Source organism: Vulpes lagopus, chromosome X, assembly GCF_018345385.1.
Source record: "Vulpes lagopus strain Blue_001 chromosome X, ASM1834538v1, whole genome shotgun sequence".
In the NCBI taxonomy this organism is placed as follows: Eukaryota; Metazoa; Chordata; class Mammalia; order Carnivora; family Canidae; genus Vulpes; species Vulpes lagopus.
This window is the reverse complement of record NC_054848.1, coordinates 75,849,826-75,870,478: the sequence shown is the minus strand read 5'-3', so window position 1 is coordinate 75,870,478 and position 20,653 is coordinate 75,849,826. Positions and strand designations below refer to the sequence as shown.

Sequence of the window (20,653 nt, the reverse complement as noted above, 5' to 3'; positions counted from 1 at the left end):
AATTTAGGAGAGACCATAAGTTTGTCACAGGCTCTCCATTTAGGAAAATCCACCAGCGAGACTCAGAGCCTCACCTCCTGGGAAGACCTCACAGAGACCCTTCACAAAGGCAACCATCAGCTTAGGTTTTTAATTTAAAGTCCTTAAAAGGGAGGTGATGTCTGAAGGGTCTGTACTATTAGGGTGATTCTGCAGGAGAAGGAGGTTATCAAGACTTTACAACTCGAATCCTATTTTTCAACTGAAAATAATTGTATTGTCTAATTATAACAACCAAAAATGGAATGCATGCTAATGGGAAACAAAAAAATAATCATCCTTTCCCTTAAAAAAATCAAATAAACGGAAATAAAGTAAAAAAAAAAATTATGTCACTTTCTGTGTATTTTCCAGACTTCCTTCCATTGCTGTTAAGGGTAATTCTGGGTTTTATCTGCTGGGGAGTTGGACAGGAGAGAAGTGGGCAATTAAAGGTTTAAAAAAGAAAGAATTGTTTCAAAGCTGCAACAGAAATCAGGGGAAAGGCAAATATAAACTACAAAATATCATGATGCATTTGGTTTTAAAGATTTCTAAACAGGAAAAAAACATAGGGATGGGTTGTAGTGGGGAGAAGGCGGGGATGAAGAAAAAGGTGGCCCCGCCCACACTCCCGCCCCCACCCTCTTGCCGCAATGCAGGTGGGAACCATAATTGGGTATCTGAGCTCAGAGTGACGTGGCCCTTACGAGACCTGGAGCTGACGCGTGGGTTAGCGTCTCCTCCTAGTTGCAGTCTGGTTGTCCTTTGTGGCTGTGCGCCGGCACGCTATTGCCTTGAAGGCAGGCGAGCCTGTAGCACCGGGAAGGAGGAAGTCGTAGAAGCTGACCCTGATCGGTTGCAGGTTGGTGGGCGCTGACTGGAGTGGCAGAGGGCTAAGACCAGAGCGGGAGCGGGATTGGATTCTCTCGACCTTTTTACCCAATACCCATTTATATGGTGCAAGAAATGGACGGCTTGGTGGGAGGAGATCGAGAGGGGCCAAGAGTTGGAAATGGGTACCAGTTAGGATGTCCTAGGAGTGCAGATCTCATGGGCGATCCGGCGTCTGGAAGGGAAGAGCCAGGGCAGGGGACAGCGAGGAAAAAGCCTGATTGTTGCAGGGCGACGGGACGGGGTTGCAACCATTGACACTGGGGATGACGGACTCCGCCACGGGTCTAGGCCTCGGTTCCGGAATCGGTTCTCCACCTCCGTCCATTTTGGAGCCGGAAATGGTGGGCTGCGGCAAACGGGGGGGGGGGGAGGGGGGGAGATGATGGTTGCTGCAGAGGATATGGACAGGGATTAGGTCCGGGAAACACTTCTCTTCTGCGGAGGAGGCAATCGAGAGGAAGCTTTCTGACTCAGGGATCTGGTCGGGAGCAAGAAAGGTGTAAGCCTGGGCGCTGCCTGCGGACCCTGGGGTAAGCAAGACAAAGCGCTTAGACATCAGCGGGTCCAGGTTTGCAATACCCACGCTACCTCTTCGCTCTTCGTCCATTTTGATTCATAAAATGGTGGGCAGTGAAAGGAGGATGAGTTCCAGAAAGTCTAATGGGCCCCAACTACATTGAAATTTTTTATAAATAAACCAGGTCACCATCCAGCAAGCTGTTTTGACTCCCCTGCCCAGCAAGTTGTCCATTTGCATTCAAGAAATGCTAATCAGGTGACGGGACGGCTGAGGCGGAGGTAAAGTGGCCTAAAGAAGAGGTGAAACTGGTTGAAAGTAATAATCTTTGATTACAATGCCTATTTCTGGAGGGCGGAGTAGTGCATTGCAGGACAGGAAAAGAAACCGTGATACAGAGTGGAGGAAAAAGAGAAGGTGGCAACCTTTGATTAACGGATTCCTAAATCAGCAACAGAGCAGGTGCCCCCCGATACTGGTCCTTTAATCAAGTGAACAGTCCTGGCCATCGTCGCATTTTTGTCTGCAGGTCTCTGGGTCCGTTGGTGCAGCAGATTTCAAAGCAAAGAGAAGACGACTACTTCTGAGCCTGCAGGTAAGTGGCTGCCTGGGGCCCTCTGGTTTAGGGTTTATCGGGGATCATGACAGAATCTGGGAAACTCACTGCCCTTCCTGCCGGAGTTAAGTGCAGGAGGTGCAAGGAGTGGCCTAAGGAAAAATTGATGGGGAAAATGGTGAGCTTTGGAGCTGGGCTGGGTCTTGGGCGTCCCCTAGAGGGCGCACGAAGTATCTCAGATGAGAGAAAACCTTTTCTGACAGAGCTCTGACTCCTGTTGTTACAAAGTATTACATCCTTTTTCTTGCTTTTTATCTCCTAGGAAGAGTAAGCAGGAAAAAAATCTCAACATGGAAAATGTCCCCCAGGAAAGCAAAGGAGAGGAGCAGGCTCCAATGCAGAATGAAGAAGCCCACCCTTTGGAAGGTGGTGAAGGCCAGGAGCCTGGAGGAAATATTAGAGCCGGTTGGGCCCCACCTGCCCATGATGTGAGAGAGGATATGCCCAATAGGCTTGTCAATAACCTTGACATGATAGATGGAGATGCAGATGATATGGAACGGTTCATGGAGGAGATGAGAGAGCTAAGGAGGAAAATTAGGGAGCTTCAGTTGAGGTACAGTTTGCGTATTCTTATAGGGGATCCCCCTCACCATGACCATCATGATGAGTTTTGCCTTATGCCTTGAATGCTGAGGTCAGTAATAATAAACTCCCTGCCTCCCAAAGTTGCATTTTCTTTATGTACCCTTTACTGTGAATCTGTGATGTTCTGTAATTTTTCTGATTGGAGAATTCATTTGACTTAGTCTGAAAGTTTTTCTGTCAGCGGGGGAGTTTCACCACCTTGCATGGAAAGATGTTTAGTACATAGTGTGAAGGTAATAAAGCAGTTTAAAAACCAGTCTATAAATACACTATCTCATTTAAAAGCATGCATAATATATGTGTGTGTATCAGAATGTTTCTTTCTTTAACTTTTCTTGATTACTTATTTTTTCTCATTTTTCCAAAATGAATACATATGTATTATACATGTCAGGCAAAAAGTAAGAGGCAAAGAACTTGCCAACTGACTTATAAAGGGAATGGAGACAATCATTAAATGCTTCAGGCACAATTTAAAGATACATAAATCTTCTATTACCTCTTATAATCTCTTACTTGGAAGCACGAACCTGGTCATTATTACAGATATGTTTCTTTATAGTCAGCCTATTAATCTATGAATGAAAATAGCATGTACACTCTCTAGGTGCTCTTCATATTTAGAGAAGGGCCCAAAAAGTGTGTCTACCATCAAGTCTAAATGCCAAGTGGGTGACACCTTTTTTTTTAAGATTGTATTTGTTTGAGAGAGAGTACAAACAGGGAGGGGCAGAGGGACAAATAGACTCCCTGCTGAGCAGGGAGCCCAGCATGGGGCTCCACCCCTGGGGCCTTAGCTAGTCAGACACCTGACTGAGCCACCTAGGCACCCCTGGGTGACACCTTTCTATACTTAGGTTTCTGTGTCTCCCTTCTCTAGATAATGCCTTGACCACTAAGCACTCTTTCCCCTTCTCCCTTCCTTTTGGCTCCCTCTGCTGGTCCCCACCACTACTGATATGCTAGAGTACTAAAGGTGACAAAGACCTACTGATTTCTCTTGAACCCTCAATGATCTGAATTCCCATTTTGCCCTTTCAGAAATGTGGAGAATGCCATTCCTGCTTTGTAGTTATTCTTAATCCAGGTGGGTACTCCCCTAGTGCTGCTTAGGGATCCAAATAGCCCTTTTGTTTTTTCTCAGACTTTCTTCTTTATCCCCTTCCCCTAATAAAATCTGAGTGACATTCATTATAGTGTATTCAAAATTAAACTCTCTTTTCCATCCTCTGATGAATATGACCTGTTTCCTTGGCTTTCCATTTTCTGTGGAGACCCTGCTACAGGTTTCACTCTGCACATACACAGGTGTGGGGGTGGCTTTATGTTTATACCATTCTAACCCCAGAATCCCCAGTAGTCTACTCACACTAACCTACATGAATCCAAAGGAGTTTCCCTCTGCCTTTGCTTTGATTTTTGCTGTACCCAATAAACCTATAATTACAGAACAATGGGAAACTGGCTGAGACTAGAGACCTAGTAAGTGGACCCTTGTTTTAGAGTATCTTCAATCACCCAGTCATCACTGGTCCCAAGTAGACTGTGCCTTTCTCATAGTAAATATATTATCCAATTTGTCCTGATACCCTCGATGCCTAGCATAGGAACTGGTAAGTTGTAGGGCACAGCAATTAATTATAGCTGAGTCAAGAGTCCTGCAATCTGGGCAATCTGGTTTGCCTCTGATCACTTATGGACAAGTAACTTCTTTTCCCTACAGAATGTAGTTTGCAATTGAAAAAACAATAGAGAAAGCATTATACAACAATTTCAACACATGGATTTAGTGTAATGTTTCATATGTCAGTGTTTATCAATGTGCTATATAGACTGACTGCATCATAATCACCTGAGGAACTGGCTAAAAATTCAGGCAACTAGGTTTTACTCCACATCACTAGATCTTACAAGTTCATCAGACATCTCTGGACTTAGATAAATTAAAGTGGAGACCCTCAGCTTTAGTTCAAGTTTGGGTACGCCCCTCCTCATATATATATATGAAAGTATTTTTAAGTGCCTTAATTAACCTGTATATATCAGACTTTATTTTCCCATTAGACTGTGCCCTTTTTAAAGAGACAACTGTCTTATTTTTATGTTCTCTTTAATGCATAGATTCTCAACCTTGGCAGCAGATTTGAATTACCTGAGATTTTAAAGTGGAGCTCAGGATCCATTCCCAACCAGTTGAATCAGACTCATTGGAAATGAGACCAAGGGATTGTTACATTAGAAAAACTCTCACAGTGATTCTTATGTACATGTAGAGTTAATCAACTGAGTGTAATTTGTGACTAAAGTATCTATGGTTTATTTTCTCTGCACTACCTCTAATTGACTATGTGACCCTAAGCAATTCATTTCACTTATCTAGAATATAGATGTTGTGAAATACATATCAAAGTGGAGGAATTCTACCCCCAAATCAACACATGAGATCCTTTTAAAATAGTATATGTGAGTGTTCCTCCAAGTTTGCTAGTGTACCAAATGCTTCAGAATCACATGTGGAGCTTGTTTAAAATACAGAATCCTGGCCATTCATGAAGACCATTTTTTAGTAATGGTGCCTAGATAACTGCAATGTTAACAAACTCCCAGGTGATTCTGTTGAACACTAGAGTTTGACGGTTACCTGTGCTGTATACATTTTTATCTCAAGTGTTTTAAGGACAAACCAATAAAATAACTAAAAGGATATAGATAAATGTTAGTCTGAATTCAGGGAAAAGAGCATAGAGAAGGCCTTCCTGAACATTAGAGAAATAGAGGATGAAATCATAAAGGGAAAGATTGATATATACTACATAAAAATACTAAATCTTATGCAAAATAAAACACTACTATAAATAAAAGCTAAAGGGGGACAGCCCGGGTGGCTCAGCGGTTTAGCACTGTCTTCAGCCCAGGGCCTGATCCTGGAGACCTGGGATCAAGTCCCACGTCAGGCTCCCCACATGGAGCCTGCTTCTCCCTCTGCCTGTGTCTCTGCCTCTGTGTGTGTGTGTCTCATGAATAAATAAATAAAATCTTAAAGAAAAAGCTAAAGGGGAGGGTTCACACGTAAAAAGATGATTTCCTCAACTGAAGACTATGTAAAGCTTTTCTCTCATTCCAATGTGGGTAATATATAGATAATAAATGAGTAAAAATCTCATTTCTCTTGCCAATTTAAAACCTTGGTTGTGAGAGTCGATGCTAGCCAATTTTTAAAAAAGATTTTATTTATTTATTCATGAGAGACACAGGGAGAGGGAGAGAGAGAGAGGCAAAGAGAGAAACAGGCTCCATGCAGGAAGCCTGACGTGGGAGGATCACACTCTGGGCTGGAGGCGGCGCTAAACCACTGAGCCACCTGATGCTAGCCATTTTGAATTGATCCCATAACTAAGCAGTGTTTGTCTGCTTGTCTCAGGGGAAAGGTGGGAAGGTGAAAATAAGCATGAATACTCATTTGCCACAGAGCCTACCATTCACTATTAATACTGGTTTCCTGTGGGTGCTGTAAACAAACAAACAAAACTACCAAAATACAAATGTATTCTCTCAGAAGTCTGGAGGCCAGAAGTCATAAATTAATGTGTGGGCAGGGTGTTGCTCCCACTGGAAGATGTTCAGAAGAATCCATTCATTACAGTGCAAGTGTTATCAACACGACAATAATCAAAATAGTGTGATATTGACATAATGATAGACATATAGGACAATGGGATAAAATAGACATCTCAGAAATAAACACACACTTGCGTAGTCAAAAGAAAGATTGTCAACAAGTGTGCCAAGAACATTCAATGGGAAAAGGATATACTTTTCAACAACTGGTGGTGGGAACATTTTATAGTCATATGCAAAAGAATAAAGTTGGACCCTTAATTTACACTATATACAAAAATTATCTCAAAATGTGTCAAAAACCTAAACCTAGGAGCTAAAACCATAACTCTTAGAAGAAGAAGGCATGGAGAAAGCCTATCCCACTATTGTATTTGGAAGCACTTAAATTCTTTCAGAAGCTCAAAGCTAAAGAGGAGTTTTGCCTCAGGATGAATCATACTTCCAGTGTCACTCAGACTTAATTTAGATAGATGAGACTTGGGGATGATGCTGGAATATGTTAAGACTTTGTGGGCTTCTGGAATGGGATAAATGTGTTTTATATTTTATGAGAAGGACATAAATATTGGGGGCCAGAGGGTGGATGTTATGTACTGAATTGTGACGACCCCCCCCCCTCAAATTCATAGGTTGAAGCTTTAACCCTCAATGTGACTGTATATGGAGAGGGTCTTTAAGGGGGTAAATAGGGTTAAATAACATATTGAGGGTGGGGCTGTAATCAAATATGTCTTCCTGAGAAAAGGAAGAGACACCAAGAGTGTGTGTTCAACAGAAAAGGGCTATATAAAGATATAGCAAGAAGACAGCCATCTGCAAAAGAGAAACCAAACCTGCTGACAACTTGATCTTGGAATTTTAACCTCCAGAACTATGAGAAATTAATTTACATTAAGTCACCCAATCTGTGATATTTTGTTATGGCTGAATCAGAAGACCAGCACAGGATACATCACAAACTGGTGATTGACAGGGACTGGATAAAGAGAGTAAAGGGGGGAAACTACTCAAGGAGTAGGTAGTTTCACTTTGGGGTGATAGAAATATTTTGGAAATAAATAGAAGTAGTGATTACACAACATTGTGAATGCACTAAATACCACTGAATTGTTTACTTTAAGATGGTTCATTTTTTATTGTGGGAAAATAAACAAAATGCAATATCTACAGTTTAATTCTTGTTAAGTGCACAATTCAGTAGCATTAAGTACATTCACATTGTTATAGAATGATCACCACTATCCATTTCCAGCAATTTTTCATCATTTCAAACTGAAACTCTGTACCCATTAAACAATAACGTCCCATTCTCCATCCCCCACTGCCCCTGGTAACCAATATTCTACTTTATGTCTGTATAAATTTAACTCTTGTAGGTCTCCTATGTAAGAGGAATAATACAGAATTTGTCTTTTTGTGTCTGGTTTATTTAGCTTAGCATAATATTTTCAAGGTTCAACTGTGTTATAGTGTGTAGCAGAATTTTATTTCTTATTAAGGCTGAATCATATTTTATTGAATGTATAAACCACATATCATTTGTCCATTTATTTCTCAATAGACGCTTGGGTTGCTTCTCCCTTATGACTATTGTGAATAATGTTGCTGTGAGCATGAGAGTACAAATATCTACTTAAGCCTCTGCTCTCATTTATTTTGTGGATATACCCAGAAGTGGATTGCTGGAACATATGATAAGGATGTGTTTTGGGTGTTTTTTTTTTTTTTTTAGTAAAAACCATGTTGGTGCAGCTGAACCACTTTACATTCCCATCACCAGTGTACAAGTATTCCAGTTTTCCCCACATCTTCACTAACACACTGTTTTCTGAGTTTTCTAAATAATAGCCATCCAAATGGGTGTGAAGTTGTATCTCACAGTTGTTTAGATTAGCATTTCTCTAATAATAGTGATGCTGAGCATCTTTTTACATGCTTTGGCCATTTGCATATCTTCTACAAAGAAATGTCTATTCAAGTTCTTGACCCATTTTTTTTGTTGGGTTATAGGAGTCATTTATATAGTCTCCTTTAATAGACATATGACTTGCAAATATTTTCCCTAATCCTGTAGGTTGCCTTTTAGCTCTCTTGATAGTATTCTTTGATGCACAAAACATATTTTGATGAATTCCAATTGTGTTAGTTTGGCCTACTATAACAAAATGTAATAGACTTAAACAACAAATATTTTATTCTTGCAGTTCTGGAGGCTGAGATGTCTGATATCAAGGTTCTGGAAAATTTAATGTCCAGAGAGAGCTCTCTTTCTGGTTTGTAGATGGCTACCTTCTTGCTACATCCTTACATGGTGGAAAGAGAGAGAAGTCTGGGTTCCGGGATGGCTCAGCAGTTTAGCACCACCTTCAGCCCAGGGCCTGATCCTGGAGACCCTGGAATGTGTCCCATGTCAGGCTCCCTGCATGGAGCCTGCTTCTCCTTCTGCCTGTGTCTCTGCCTCTCTCTCTCTCTCTCCTCTCTGTGTCTCTCATGAATAAATAAATGAAATATTTGAGAGAGAGAGAGAGAGAGAGAGAGAGAGGTCTGGTCTCTTCCTCTTTTTATAAGAACAGTGATCCTATCATAGAGGCTTCACTCTCATGACCTCATTTAAATCTAATTGCATCCCAAAGATCCCATCCCCAAATACCATCACATTGGGGATTAGGGCTTCAACATATAAATCTTGGGAAGACACAAATATTTGATCCATAGTAGTCCACCCTTGGTCCCCCAATATTCATGTCTTTTTCATATGCAAAATACATTCATGCCTTCCCAACAGCCTTAAAAGTTTTAACTCATTCCAGCATAAACTCTAAAGTCAAAAGTCCAAAATCTTTTCTAAATATTATCTAAGTGAGATATGGGTGAGAATCTGGGTGTAATTCATCCTGAAGCAAAATTACTTTCCAACTTTGAACCCTATGAAACCAAATAAGTTATGTACTTCTAGAATACAGTGGTGGGGCAGGCATAAGATAGACATTTCCATTCTAAAGGAAAAAACAAGAAAGAAGAAAGGGGCGAAGTGTCCCAAGCAAGTCCAAAATCTAGCAAGGCAAATCCCAATAGATCTTAAGGCATAAAAATAATCCTCTTTGGTTCAATGTTCTGTCCTTCAGGCCCTCTGAAGTGGCAACATCACTCCTATAGCTCCTAAGGTTGCTGCCCATGCTGCAACCTTGTGATAGCCTCTTCCCACATATCAGCTCTTTTCAGGGGCCCCACATATCAGCTCTGATAGATGAGGAACAAATCCCCAGTGGCTGCCAGGTGGGAGCTGTGCTCCTTGGTTTTGGACAGTGCAGCCACCCATGGCTTTGGTCAGAAACTGTTTAACCTATAGACACTGAGATGGTGGCCTTGATAATCCCTGAATCATCTTGATGGCCATTCTTCCCTTTCCATGAATAGTGCAAGTTCACAGCAGAATAGGTTTATTATCATGTCCTGTAGAATCTTAAGAAATTTAAAATCTCCCTCTTCTACTCCATCTTTGTCCTCTTCAGTTGGAATTGGCAGTGTTTCTGCTGCAGTGGCTGATTAGGTCTGTGGTTCACAACCATACTAATCTTATCAAATAGTTGTTCCACCATACTCTTCGAACTTCCTTTCTTTCTTTTCTTTTTCTTTTTTTTCTTTTTTTCAATTTGGGTGGGCCACGGGTTTTCCAAATATTTAAGCTCTGGTTCTTTTAGCTTAACAATTCCTTCCTTCTTCAATCACTTCTCTCTTTTCACATTGTATGATAAGCAGTCAAGAGGTAGCAAGATGCTCCTCCAACACTTTTCCCAGAAATATCTTCAGCTAAAAATTCATTTTTGTTGCTTGCAACCTACCTTCTACAAAATGCCAGAATATGAACAAAATTCAGCCAAGTTATTTGTCACCTCATAATAAGGATTGCCTTTTCTACATTGTCCAATACTATGTTCTTCATTCTGAGACTTCACAAATGGCCTTTACCATCCATATTATTACCAACATCCTATATATGATTATTTATGTATTATTCTCTAAGAAGATGAACACTTTATTTCCAGCACTTTTCTTTCCTTTCTGAGCCCTCACCACAATCAAGTTTAACAATCCTTTCAGGGCAACATTGGCTCTTTCTAGCATGCTTCAATATGTGAATTTTGGTGGGACACAGTCACTCCACAGCACCAATTTATTTTATTTTTCTCTTGTTGCCTAGACTTTGGGTATCATATTGAAGAAATCATTGCCATATCCAATGACATGAAATTTTTCCTACCTTTTTCTTCCAGGATTTTCAGTTTTAGTTCATATGTTGAAATTTTTGATCCATTTGAGTTAACTTTTCATAAGTGGTATAAGGTAAGTGCCCAACTTCATTCCTTTGGTTATGGATAGCCAGTTTTCCCAGTACTATGTATTGAAAAGACATAGTACTTTTCTTCTCCTCCCCCATTAAATAGAAAATAATTGGAATGAGAAATCCATTAAAGCATCTCAATGACGGACTTGAGCTGGCTGAAGAAGGAATTAGTAAACTTAAAAATAGGTAAATAAAAACTTCAAGTCTGAGAAATGAAACAAATGAAAATTAATGAGAGTATATATGAGTTAGGGACAGATAGGGTGAGGCAGGGAAAAGATAAAGGAAAGGCCCAGAGCCAGGCTCCAATAATCTCCGGGCTTCCATAAATCCCAAGGACACTGAGATGCAACAAAAACAGAGATAAGGCAACAGAAGCAGAGATAAGGCAGTAAATCTGGCCCCCTGACTCCAAAATGCTAGGGAGTATCTTCCTTTGATGTCTATCAAGTAGTTACTGAGACGCAAAACAGTCATATGTCATTCACTCAAGACAGCACAATAAATCTCAAGGCCATCAACTCCCTAGTCAGGTTTTCTATAAAAGGCCAGCCAAAAAAACCTTCAGTGGCAATCCTGTCAGGTCCCCTCCTCACTTCTGGGAGCTTGCTCTGTATCTTTGCTTGATAAACTTCTATCACTTTATTCACCCTCCTTTGTCCACAGATTCATTCTTCGACTCTGTGAGACAAGAACCAAGCTCTCATACATCATATAGAGATACTGAACATCGGGACACCCTTAAGTATATCAACACAGACATAAGATGAATCACAGAAAGAGAAGAGAAAAAGAAAGCAACAAGGAAATACATTTGAAAATACAATAACCAAAACTTCTCAAATTTGATGAAAAACAATAATCTATAGCAGTCTTATAATAAGAAATCACGAAGATCAGAAAATACTAGGAATTCATCTTCAGAATGCAGGAAAAAAATGAGTATTAACCAAGATTTCTTAATCAACAAATTCTCCTTTAAAAATTAAGTATTAATTAAAACATTCTCAGATAACAAATACTGAGATAATTTTTAAACAGTTTCACTGTTCTATAAGAAATATTAAGGCTGAAATCAAAGGACACTAGACGGTAACTTGAATCCACACTAAGAAATAAAGACCACTGGCAAGGTAAGTTAACGGGTAAATATGAAAGACAAAATGGCTGGCTAAATAATGGCCTCCGAAAAGATATTCATATTGAAACCCTGTAACCTATAAATATTACCTTATATGGCAAAAACAGACTTTGCATGTGTGATTTTGTTAAGGATCTCAAGATGGAGAGATTATACTGGATTTTCTGGGTGGGGTCCAAATACAATCACAAGTGCTCTTATAAGGGAAAGACAGAAGGAAATTTGATATTGAAGAGGAAAAAAGTAATGTGATGATGCAAGCAGAAACATTTGAATATGCTACATTGCTAACTTTGGAGATGGAGGAAGTGGACATAATCAAGAAATGCAGCTCTAGAAGCTGGAAAAGGCAGGAAATTGGTGAGCCCCTAAACTTTCCAGAGGCAGTATTGCCCTTGGTTAAACCTCATAAAATTATTTCAAATTTATGACCTCCAGCATTGTTAGAAAATAAACTTCTGTTGTTTAAGCTCTGAAGTTTGTGTTACTTTGTTACAGCAGCAATAAAATATTATTTTTTGTATATTTTTTGTGTTGAACTTCGACTTGCCAACATATAGTATAACATTCAAGGCTCATCCCATCAAGTGCTCCCCTCAGTGCCCATCACCCAGTCACCCCATACCCCTGCCCAATTCCCCTTCCACTACCCCCTGTTTGTTTCCCAGAGTTAGGAGTCTCTCATGCTTTGTCACCCTCTCCAATTTGCCCACTCAATATCCCTCCTTTCCCCTCTTATCCCTTTCATTATTTTTATATTCCCTATATGAGTGAAACCATATGATGATTGTCCTTCTCCGATTGACATACTTCACTCAGCATAATACTCTCCAGTTCCATCCACGTCGAAGCAAATGGTGGGTATTCATCATTTCTAAAAGCTGAGTAATATTCATTTGTATATATATACCACATCTTTATCCATTCTTCTTGTGATGGACACCGAGGCTCCTTCCACAGTTTGGCTATTGTGAACACTGCTGCTATAAACATTGGGGTGCCGGTGTCCTGCGTTTCACTGCATCTGTATCTTTGGGGTAAATCCCCAGCAGTGCAATTGCTGGGGTAGGGTAGCTCTATTCTTAACTCTATGAGGAAACTTCACACAGTATTCCAGAGTGGCTGTACCAGTTCACATTCCCACCAACAGTGCAGGAGGGTTCCTTCCCCTTTCTCCATATCATCTCCAACATTTGTTGTTTCCTGTCTTTAATTTTCACCACTCTCACTGGTGTGAGGTGGTATCTCATTGTGGTTTTGACTTGCATTTCCCTGATGGCAAGTGATGCAAAGCATTTTCTCATGTACTTGTTGGCCATGTCTATGTCTTCTTTGGTGAAATTTCTGTTCATGTCTTTTGCCCATTTCATGATTGGATTGTTTTTCTTTGCTGCTGAGTTTAGTAAGTTCTTTATAGATCTTGAATACTAGCCCTTTATCTGATAGGTCATTTGCAAATATCTCCTCCCATTCTGTAGGTTGTCTTTTACTTTTGTTGACTGTTTCTTTTGCTGTGCAGAAACTTTTGATCTTGATGAAGTACCAATACTTCATTTTTGCTTTTGTTTCTTCCCTTCATAGATGTATCCTGCAAGAAGTTGCTGTGGCCAAGTTCACAAAGTGTGTTGCCCGGGTTCTCCTCTAGGATTTTGATGGATTCTTGTCTCACATTTAGATCTTCCATCCATTTTGAGTTTATCTTTGTGTATGGTATAAGAGAATGGTCTACTTTCATTCTTCTGCATGTGGCTGTCCAATGTTCCCAGCACCATTTATTGAAGATACTTTTTTTTTTCCAGTGGATAGTCGTTCTTGCTTTGTCAAATATTAGTTAACCATAGAGTTGAGGGCCCATTTCTGGGTTCTCTATTCTGTTTCGTTGATCTATATGTCTGTTTTTGTGTCAGTACCAGACTGTCTTGATGATCACAGCTTTGTAGTACAACCTGAAATACGGTATTGTGATGCCTCTGGCTCTGGTTTTCTTTTTCAATATTCCTCTGGCTGTTCAGGGTCTTTTTTGATTCCACACAAATGTTAAGATGATTTGTTTCGACTCTCTGAAGAAAGTCCATGGTATTTTGATAGGGATTGCATTGAATGTGGAAATTGCCCTGGGTAGCATTGACATTGTCACAATATTAATTCTTCCAATACATGACCATGGAATATTTTTCCATCTCTTTGTGTCTTCCTCATTTTCTTTCAGAAGTGTTGTATAGTTTTTAGGGTATAGATCCTTTACCTCTTTGGTTAGATTTATTCCTGGGTATCTTATGCTTTTGGGTGCAATTGTAAATAAGATTGGCTCCTTAATTTCTCTTCAGTCTCATTGTTACTGTATATAAATGCCACTGATTTCTGGCCATTGATTTTATATCCTGCCACATTGAAGAATTGCTGTATGAGTTCTAGCAATCTTGGGGAGTAGTCTTTTGGGTTTCTATGTACAGTATCATGTCATCTCTGAAGAGGAAGAGTTTGACTTCTTCTTTGCCAATTTGAATGCCTTTTATTTCTTTTTGTTGCCTGATTGCTGAGGCTAGTACTTCTAGTACTATGTTGAATAGCAGGGATGAGAGTGGACATCCCTGTCATGTTCCTGATCTTAGGTGAAAGGTTCTCAGTTTTCCCCCATTGAGAATGATATTTGCTGTGGTCTTTTCATAGATGGCTTTTAAGATGCTGAGGAATGTTCCCTCTATCCCTACACTCTGAAGAGTTTTGATCAGGAATGGATGCTGTATTTTGTCAAATGCTTTCTCTGTATCTGTAGAGAGGATAATATGATTCTTGTTTTTTCTCTTGTTGATTGATATATCACGTTGTTTTATGAATGTTGAACCAGCCTTGCATCCTGGGGATAAATCCCACTTGATAATGGTGAATACCAAAGAAACAAGACCTTTAAATGATACATTGGACCAGATGGATTTCACAGATATTTACAGAACTTTACATCTGAACGCAACTGAATACATATTCTTCTGAAGTGCACATGGAACTTTCTCCAGAATAGACCACATACTGGGTCATAAATCAGGTCTCAACTGATACCAAAAGATTGGGATTTTCCCCTGCATGTTTTCAGACCATAATGCTTTGAAACTAGAACTAAATCAAAAGAAGAAATTTGGAAGAACCTCAAACACGTGGAGGTTAAAGAGCCTCTTGCTAAAAGATGAATGGGTCAACCAGGAAATTAGAGAAGAATTAAAAAGATTCATGAAAAATAATGAAAATGAAGACACAACCATTCAAAATCTTTGAGATACAGCAAAAGCAGTCCTAAGAGGGAAATATCACAATATAAGCATCCCTCAAAAAATTGGAAAAACTCAAATACACAAGCTAAACTTGCACCCAAAGGGACTGGATAAAGAACAGCAAATAAAACCTACACCAAGCAGAAGAAGACAGATAATAAGGATTCGAACAGAACTCAAAGAAATAGAGACCAGAACTGTAGAACAGATCAACAAAACCAGGAGTTGGTTTTTTGAAAGAATTAATAAGATAGATTACCATTAGCTAGCCTTATTAAGAAGAAAAAAGACTCAAATTAATAAAATCATAAATGAAAGAGGAGAGATCATAACCAATACCAAGGAAATACAAAGGATTTTAAAAACGTATTATGATCAGCTATATGCCAATACATTAGGCAATTTAGAAGAAATGGATGCATTTCTGGAAAGTAATAAAAATATTAATATAGACAATATAAATGTATTTTTGTGACTCTTCCCTGTTTGATTTAAAGGAAAACTGCATAAAACAATAATTATAAAACAGTATTTATGGGTATACAATAGCTTAAATGTGTAGTTTCTATGACATTAATAGCACAAAGGAGGAAGGAGGGAATGGAGATAGAACAAACTTTTTAATAGTATTGAAATTAAGTTAAGAATTGAGAAAATGTGATTGCTTTAAGATGTTAATTTTAATCCATAGGGCAACCACTAAGAAAATAATTTCTTAAATCTTCTAAAAACAACAGAGAATTAAAATGGCATACTAAAAATGTATTTTAGGGAATACCTGGGTGGCTCAGCAATTGAGCGTCTGCCTTTGGCTCAGGGCATGGTTCTGGAGTTCTGGGATGGAATGCCACATCTGGCTCCCTGCAGGGAGCCTGCTTCTCCCTCTACCTATGGCTCTGCCTCTTATCTGTGTCTCTCATGAATGAATGAATGAATGAATAAATAAATAAATAAATAAATCTTTTAAAAATAAAAAAATAAATAAAAATGTACTTTAAAAAGAATGCAATAGTGGAGAAATAAAGGAGCAAAAAAGACAGACATATAGAAAACAAATAGCAAAATGGCAGGTGTAAATCATAACTTACCCATGATTACATTAAATGCAAATTGATTAAACACTCCACTCAAAGGGCAGAAATTGGCAAAATGAGGCAAAAAATGCATAATCCAACTTCATACTATCTACAAGAAAAACACTTTAGATTCAAAGAAATAAATAGAATGAAAGTGAAAGGAAGAAAATATATATACCATGTAAAAGGCAATGAAAAGAGAAGTGGCTATTTTAACATCAGGCAAAATAGCCTTTAAGACAAAAAATGCTATTGGAGAACAAGAAATATATTTCATAATAACAAATTCAATCTATCAGGAATATATTAAAGCATATATAAGACATATATAAACATATATAAACGTCAAAATACATGAAGCAAAAACTGCCAGAAAAGAAAAAAAGGGAAAACAGACAATTTGATGATAGTAACTGGGGACTTCAAATGACATTTTAAAAGCTGGATGGAGCAAGTAGGAAGAATATCAGTAAGAAAACAAGACAGTTGAATAAAACTACAAACCAACTAGAATAACAGACATCTCTAAAATACACCTAACAACATCAAAATACACATTCTTGTCAAGCATCTGTGGAACTTTCTATTAGATAGACCACATAGGAGGCCATAATAAAATACCACATAAATTTAAAAGGATTGAAATCATACAAATACAATTCTCTGAGAATAATAGAATTAAGTTAGCAATCAAAAACATACGGAAATCTGTAAAACCTACTAACATGTAGAAATTGAATAGTATATTTACATTTAGTCAGAATAAATCATGAGAGAAATCAGAAACTATTTTGAGATGAATAAAAATGAAAACACAACATACTGCAACTTATGGGATATAGGTAGAAGGGAAGAAACTTAGAGGGAAACTTACAGATGTTTATTTTTTATATTTTATTTAGACATTCATGAGAGACACAGAGAGACAGAGGCAGAGACAGAGACAGAGGGAGAAGCAGGCTCCATGCAGGGAGCCCGATGTGGGACTCTATCCCAGGACCTCAGGATCATGACCTGAGCTGAAGGCAGACACTCAACCACTAAGCCACCCAGGTGTCCTGGGAAATGGTTGTATTAAAAATATGAAAATCTCAAATCAATAATTTAAACTCTTACCTTAAATCACTAGAAAAAATCAGCTTAAAACCAAGAAATCATAAGGAAGGAAACAGTAAAGATTAGAGTCAAAATAAATGAAATAAAGAATATTAAAACAATAGAGAACATCACTAAAACCAAAAGTTGCTTTGAAAATAGAAGAAAAAAACTGGCTAGATCAGTTATAGCTAGACCTACCAAGAAAAAAAGGATAAGGATTCAAATTATTAAAGTCAGAATGAAAGACTCTTAACTCAAAAAGTTTACAAAGAATTATACAGTAATACTATGAACAGCTGTACAATAATAAGTAAGACAAGAGAGATCAAAGGGAAAAATTCCAATAAAGACACAAACTACCAACACTGACAAATAGGAATAGAAAGAAAAGTAACCTTACTGAAAATGGCAATGGAATTATGAGCCTTGACCCCAAAAGCAACAAACAAGCTGGGAAAAAGTATCAGAATCAACTTTTGTAGAACTATGGAGTCTAGTAAAATAAAAAGTGTAACAACCAGGAGGAAATTTGGTGAAAAAGGAGGTTGCTGCTTTGCGGTAAAGAAATTTTAAATCATCTGCCTATCACCTGCCATGGCCCAGGTTGTCAGCAATCTGTCCATGACAGCTTGATATCCTGATTTACATTGCTAGTGCCAGAGGGAAGAATAGACATCTTATTTTTTTTAGAATTGTGGTTGTGGGTCTTAGTCTACCTGGCAGTTCCCTTAAAGATGAGCACAAAAACTTCCCTTTGTCATACAAGACAGAGCATTCCTTGGATTGGAAATGGGGCAGCTTCCTGGGTGGTCTTTGCCAAAAACATTTAAAGTCATGGGTATTGCCCACAGCAGCCTGGGGCAAAGAACATTTGAGATAAGCAATAGACAGATTGATAAGTTTTGTATGAGTAGTTGGGGAAAAGAACTACATGAAGGAACAAGCACTTTTAAAAACTCACATATCCCAAGGAATCAAATAGTATATGTCCATACCTAAGATTCAACTCATGTTGAACTCAGCCCACCTTGGGCTGGCCTTAAGGTTCTGCAGAGGCAGAAAGTAAAGCATTAAAAATACTTCAACTCAGAGCTCATCTGCAAAGATAGGGAAATTCTTTTCCTTCTGTTGGCTCTAGACATTTAAAGTAACTTTGTCCAAATACCAGTTGATGATTACTTAGCTAATCAGGCACAGACTTCAGTGGACACACATGATAAAGAATACAGAATTTACAAAAATATTTTTATTTATTTATTTATCCTTAAGATTTTATTTATTTATTCATGAGAGACACAGAAGGAGGGTCAGAGACATAGGCAGAGGGAGAAGCAGGCTCCTTGCAAGGTGCCCGATGTGAGATTCAATCCTGGACCCCGGAATCACACTCTGAGCCAAAGGTAGACACTCAACCGCTGAATCATCCAGATGTCCCCAAAAATATTTTAAAAAGTCACTAAACAAAGAAACAATCCACAACAAAGAAACAAACCCTGGAAAGTGGGAGGATCTAATTTACAGAGTTGACATTTTCTAATATACAAAACATCCAGATTCCAACACAAATTGTAAGGCAGTCTATGGCCATACCACCCTGAACGCGCCCAATCTCATCTGATCTCGGAAGCTAAGCAGGGTCGGGCCTGGTTAGTACTTGGATGGGAGACAAATTGTAAGGCATATGAAGAAACAAGAAAGTATGATCTATTTGTAGGAAAGAAAAATTATTAGACTGAATATAAGAAGGTTCATGTGTTGAACAAAATAGGTAAAATTTTGAATCAACTGTCTCAAATATGCTCCAAGGAAAAAAGGAAAGGAGCTAAAAAGCTAAAGGAAACCTTGGACAAAGGACTAAGGAAATGAGGAAAAAATGCCCTAGCAAATATAAACTATTAGCAGAGAAATAGAATATATAGATAAAAATTATTAAAAGGAAACCAAATAGAAATTCTGGAGCTGAAAATAACTGAAATGGAAAGCTCACTAGAGAGGCTTGGCAGCATATTTGAGCTGGTAGAAGAAAGAATCAGTTAGCCTGAAGATAGATCAGTTGAGATTATCCAGTTTGAGAAGCAAAAAGTAAAAAGGATGAAGAATTAACAAAGAACCAGGAGACACAATGAAGCATACTTAACAAATGTGTGATAAGAATCCCAGAAAGAAAAGCAAAACAGGAATAAAGAATTTTTGAACAAATAAAAGCTAAAAATTACTCATTAGGGGACACCCAATCTATGTATCCAAGAAGTTCAGTTAACTCCAATCAGGATAAACATGATCCAAATCATGACACATTATAGTCACATTGTCAAAACAAAATATATGGTATTACACTGTAGCAACTATAGTTTTAGCAATTTTCTAGTTTTTGAGTTCAGGGGTGGTGTCACAGTATGAAAGAGGGAAGGGAAGGGAAAAAATAAAGGGAAGGAAAGGAAAGAGGGACAAAGGGTTAATGATAAGACTAAGTTGTAGACCAAGAATTATGATAAATTTGTTCATCAGTTATCCATTAAAAATAGTTTATTTTGTTTTAAAAATATTTTATTTATTTGAGAGAGTGAACAAAAGACAAAGTACCAGCTAGGTAAGGGGAAGAGGGAGAAGTAGACTCCCCGCTGAGCAGTGATCCTCCCCACCACCCCACCACCCCGCATGGGGAGCTCCATCCTAGGACTCTAGGATCATGACCCCAGCTTAAGGCAAACACTTAACCCGCTGAGCCACTCAAGTGTCCCTTAAAAAACATTTTAATGCTTTCTTTTTTTAGCCATCTGATGTTCTGCATGAGAACGGGTCAAATATTGGAGTGCAAGTTTCAAGTGTGAAGAAAAGTAAACAGAGAAGGTGAGAAGGAAGTTGCTGAAAGAAGGTTGGGGTATATGGATTTTGAATTGCTTCAAGGGCATTCAAGTAGTGGTATCCAATAGACAGTTGACAAAGAGGGTCTGGAGCTAAGGGGAAGAAATAGTCTGGAGATGGAGATTTGAGAATTATCGGTGTTTAGAGGGAAATGAACAGAAGGCACTCAGGGAGAGCGAACTTGAGGATTGAGGAGAGAGGAGGCCCAGGAACACAGCTACTCAAGGTGGCAGGGCTGCTTCCTGGCCGGCACTACTACCTGGGCTCTGGAGTCATAACGGGTCTTGAAAGCTGCTTGTGGAACACAGTTGCTGAGCACTCCCGGCAAAGTCGGGTACCCTCCCTGTGATCAGCAGTCACACCTGGCAACGACGTGCATTTCAGAGGGATGCTGTGCGAGGACCTGCGATGCGCCAGGTAAAGCACTTGCAGTTGGGAAGACTCCCCGCGCCTGCTGTCTGTGACTCCCCCTTGGCCATCCCCTCCCCCACCGTCTGTTTCTGACGGGTCCCTGGGGATGGGGCTGAGGAGGCGGGGCGGGGGGGGGGGGGACAGAGCTCGGGTGACGCGGGGCTCACGTGACTGGCCGGGCGCCGACGTGGGCC

The 20,653-nt window shown here is 39.2% G+C and overlaps 1 protein-coding gene across 3 annotated transcripts; it reads left to right on the top strand.

Moving 5' to 3' along the window:
* The first annotated feature begins 680 nt into the window (after positions 1–680).
* Positions 681–2,930, top strand: BEX5 (brain expressed X-linked 5). 3 transcript variants are annotated; one of them, XM_041740322.1, is made up of 4 exons: positions 681–883; positions 1,617–1,713; positions 1,962–2,027; positions 2,311–2,930. In XM_041740322.1, the coding sequence occupies exon 4, from the start codon at positions 2,339–2,341 to the stop codon at positions 2,675–2,677; it is 339 nt and encodes a 112-aa protein (XP_041596256.1). In that variant the 5' UTR covers positions 681–883; positions 1,617–1,713; positions 1,962–2,027; positions 2,311–2,338; the 3' UTR covers positions 2,678–2,930. The 3 variants fall into 3 exon arrangements, with proteins under 3 accessions (XP_041596256.1, XP_041596254.1, XP_041596255.1); XM_041740320.1 differs by lacking the exon at positions 1,617–1,713 and having other exon boundaries at positions 682–883; XM_041740321.1 differs by lacking the exons at positions 681–883; positions 1,617–1,713 and adding an exon at positions 1,300–1,445.
* Positions 2,931–20,653: the final 17,723 nt, after the last annotated feature.

What these genes read in the sequence shown, in the direction of transcription:
- BEX5 (XM_041740322.1), top strand. Translation starts at nt 2,339, where the DNA reads ATGGAAAATGTCCCCCAGGAAAGCAAAGGAGAGGAGCAGGCTCCAATG.